Source organism: Lynx rufus, unplaced genomic scaffold (assembly GCF_022079265.1).
Source record: "Lynx rufus isolate CCGP_SWC_20201006 ecotype Redwood Valley unplaced genomic scaffold, mLynRuf1.p SCAF_9, whole genome shotgun sequence".
Lineage (NCBI taxonomy): Eukaryota > Metazoa > Chordata > Mammalia > Carnivora > Felidae > Lynx > Lynx rufus.
In genome coordinates, this window is record NW_025814897.1 from 63,118,922 (window position 1) to 63,122,519 (window position 3,598).

At 41.5% G+C, this 3,598-nt stretch overlaps 1 protein-coding gene across 1 annotated transcript; it reads left to right on the forward strand.

Moving 5' to 3' along the window:
- Window positions 1–315: 315 nt before the first annotated feature.
- Window positions 316–1,281, forward strand: LOC124506360 (olfactory receptor 688-like). Its single transcript, XM_047072409.1, has one exon. It carries the CDS (start codon window positions 316–318, stop codon window positions 1,279–1,281), a length of 966 nt encoding a protein of 321 aa, XP_046928365.1.
- The last annotated feature ends 2,317 nt before the right edge of the window (window positions 1,282–3,598 follow it).

Sequence of the window (3,598 nt, forward strand, 5' to 3'; positions counted from 1 at the left end):
CTGTCTCCCGCATTATGTTCATGCCCCCAGCATATAAAAATATATGCTGGATTTCAGGCACATAGAATCAGTAAATCTTTACTTGTATTATATTAAATCTTTATCTTATTATCACACTGGACCTTCTTTTATTCTTAGGTAAACTTTTTCCCAGAGTCTCAAGGGGATAAAGGATGCATTATATTTAACAGAACTGAATTATTGTGGTGAATCTTATACCTGCACAGAAATTTTAACCTTTAGCTAAGCTAACCACACACTATCCTTGCTTCCCTTAATCCGTAGGCAGATGCTGAGAAGAAGACATCCCATGATATGGATACCACCCTGAGTATAACCAATAGCTCAAGGCTTCAAGTGTCTGAGTTCATCCTGGTGGGGCTCCCAGGCATTCATGAGTGGCAGCACTGGCTCTCCCTGCCCCTGGCTCTGCTCTACATCTTAGCTCTCATTGCCAACATCCTCATCTTGATCACCATCCAACATGAGCCTTCCCTGCACCAGCCCATGTATCAGCTCCTTGGCATCTTGGCTATCGTGGACATTGGCCTGGCTACCACCATCATGCCCAAGATCCTGGCCATTCTCTGGTTTGATGCCAAGGCCATCAGCCTCCACGAGTGCTTTGCTCAGATCTATGCTATCCATACTTTCATGGGAATGGAGTCAGGCATCTTCCTCTGCATGGCTGTGGATAGATATGTAGCCATTTGCTACCCCCTTCAGTACTCCTCCATAGTCAATGAGGGTTTTGTGATCAAAGCCACCCTGTCCATGGTGCTCAGGAATGGCCTGTTGACCATCCCACTGCCTGTACTGGCTGCCCAGCGACACTACTGCTCCAGAAATGAAATTGACCACTGTCTGTGCTCTAATTTGGGGGTCACTAGTCTGGCCTGTGATGACGTCACTATTAACAGAGTATGCCAGTTGGCCTTGGCATGGGTTACACTTGGGGGTGACATGGGTCTGGTCTTTGCTTCCTATGTTTTGATTGTTCGCTCAGTGCTGAGGCTGAACTCCGCTGAAGCAACATCAAAGGCCCTGAGTACCTGCAGCTCCCATCTCATCCTCATTGTCTTCTTCTACACAGCCGTTATTGTGCTGTCTGTCACCCACCTGGCAGGAAGAAAGGTCCCCTTCATCCCTGTTCTCTTCAACGTGCTTCATAATGTTATGCCCCCAGCCTTTAACCCCATGGTGTATGCCCTCCGGACCCAGGAGCTGAGAGTGGGCTTCCAGAGGGTGCTTGGTTTGGGTGAGAATGTGTCCAGGAAGTGAGCCAACTTTTGATGGCAGAATTTTACAACTGGTATTACAGAAAGAGCACACGCTTTGGAGCACAACAGCCCTGGGTTAAAATTCCATGTCTCCCAGTTGCTAGCAATATCGATTCAAATTAACTCACCTGTTTTGTAAAGTGTATACTATGTGCCAGGCACTGTTCTAAGCCTTTCTCAAATATTAACTCATAGAATTGCACAACAACCCTATGAAACACGTACAACTGTCATTTACACATTCTGCAGGTGAGGAAAGAAAGTTGAGACACTTGGCCAAGGTCAAATGGGAAGGACGTTGCAGAGTGAGGTTAGAACCCAAGCATTCAGGCTCCAGAGTCTCTGTTCTTAACCCCTACCCTTTTCTCTCTATTCAACCTTGCTACTAACTTTTAAAAACATAAGTTAAGATGACAATAAAAAGGAATGATCTCCAAGTGAAATTATAAATCTCTTGTCTTTTAATAAAAGAATATTCCATTGAAAAGGTGGCAGCAATTTTCCTGTCCAATAGTAAACACAGCACATTTTAAATCCTCTATAGTCACTCTATAGGATCCCTATCAGTTATAAGAATGTAGGTCAAGTTGGGACACTTGGGTGGCTCAGTCGGTTAAGTGTCTGACTTCAGCTCAGGTCATGATCTTGTGGTCTGTGAACTCAAGCCCCATGTCTGGCTCTGTTCTGACAGCTCAGAGTCTGGCGCCTGCTTCAGATTCTGTGTCTCCCTCTCTCTCTACCCCACTCGTACTCTGTCTCTCTCTCTCTCTCTTTCTCAAAATAATAAATAAACATTAAAAAAAGAATGTAGGTCAAGAATTTGACAGTAATTATTTTGTTATTTTATAAAGTTTTTACCAACTCTTGAGTTTATTTGCATTAGAGCCTAAAGAGGAATATTCAATTTGTTATATTCAACATTACTTGAATTTCTCTAATGAATTCAGAAAATCCTAATGATGCCCAATGGTTCACTGAAATTATAAAGGACACCAAAAGTATCTAAAGAGTATTTTTTTCTGTAAAATAAATGATATTTGTTTGGGGACAAAAAGAATGAAAGTTGCTCTAATGTTTTTTATTTATTTCAGTGCCAGATCAATAAGGGTGGAATATTGGCTCCAAGATAGCATGCAGATATGACATTTCTGACCCAATCACATAGCATTATGGCTGACTTCGCAAGGAGAAGCCTAACTTGTGCCAGTAAATTTGGAAGTTCAAATGTGACAGCATTAGGCCATTAACCCTCAAGGAACTGAATCATCTTTCCTTTGACAGAGTGAGTTAGATAGAGTTTCATTATATCTAATGTCAATACAGAATTGGACCATGTGCTTTCACCTGTTTTTAATTGTGATTCCAGACACCAAAAACAAAAGCAGTGACAACGGATAAACAGTAGTGTACTAATGGATGGGTCAAAGCCTGTTACTCTTTCCACATGATGTTTAGACCAAGTCCCTGGGATCCTTTGACATTTCAGGGAGAAAGAAAAAAGTCCCAGAAAAAAAGATACTAGAATCTCCTCTAATATTGCCATCCAAGAGATTGGATCCATTTCTATTAATGGCTGATAGGATAATTCAAGCAAAGTGTCCTGCTGAGAACAAGTAGAAATTATGGATGAACATCTTTAAATGGGTATAGACATTGGAAAACTAACAAATTAGTAAAAATTATGTGAGACTCAGAGAGACTTCTTTTCAGTTTAAATGTGTAAAGAAAGTTTAGAAGTTGTCATTCCCATCCTCACATCAAGAAAAAGTTGAACAACTGAAAATCAACCACTTTCTGGACCCACAAGAAAACTGAGATGACAGGGCTAACTGACTTCCTGGTGTCAGAGGAATCCCTTCCTCTAGGTGGGAAATGGCTGTAATAAAGTCTCTTCCCCATGGAGATGAGGCCTTTATCATGGAGAATGCTCTGGGATTATTTCATAATGTTAACTTCTCCCCTCCTCCTGCCAAAATCCAGGGGGCCCATCTTGGATCTATACTGTGAGAATCTGCTGGAATTGCTGGATATTAAGTGTGGGGCTTCCCTAAGACTGTAGTCCCCAAATATTTCTCATTTTCATACTAAACTACACTCATACTCCAGCAATATGCCAAAATTACCTTTGACGTCTTCCTACCAGTTTGTGACTCCAGCAGCTTCTACTCTAAGTAAACTGATTCTCTGTGTTTTCCTATCTCTCCAAATTTTGGGGTGGCACTTTACCCTGCAACAATCAATTCCCTTATGGATTCAAGAAAAATTATTAATATTCCTTTTTTTCTAATTTTTCTTCTTGTAAGCACAGGAGTGAAGAC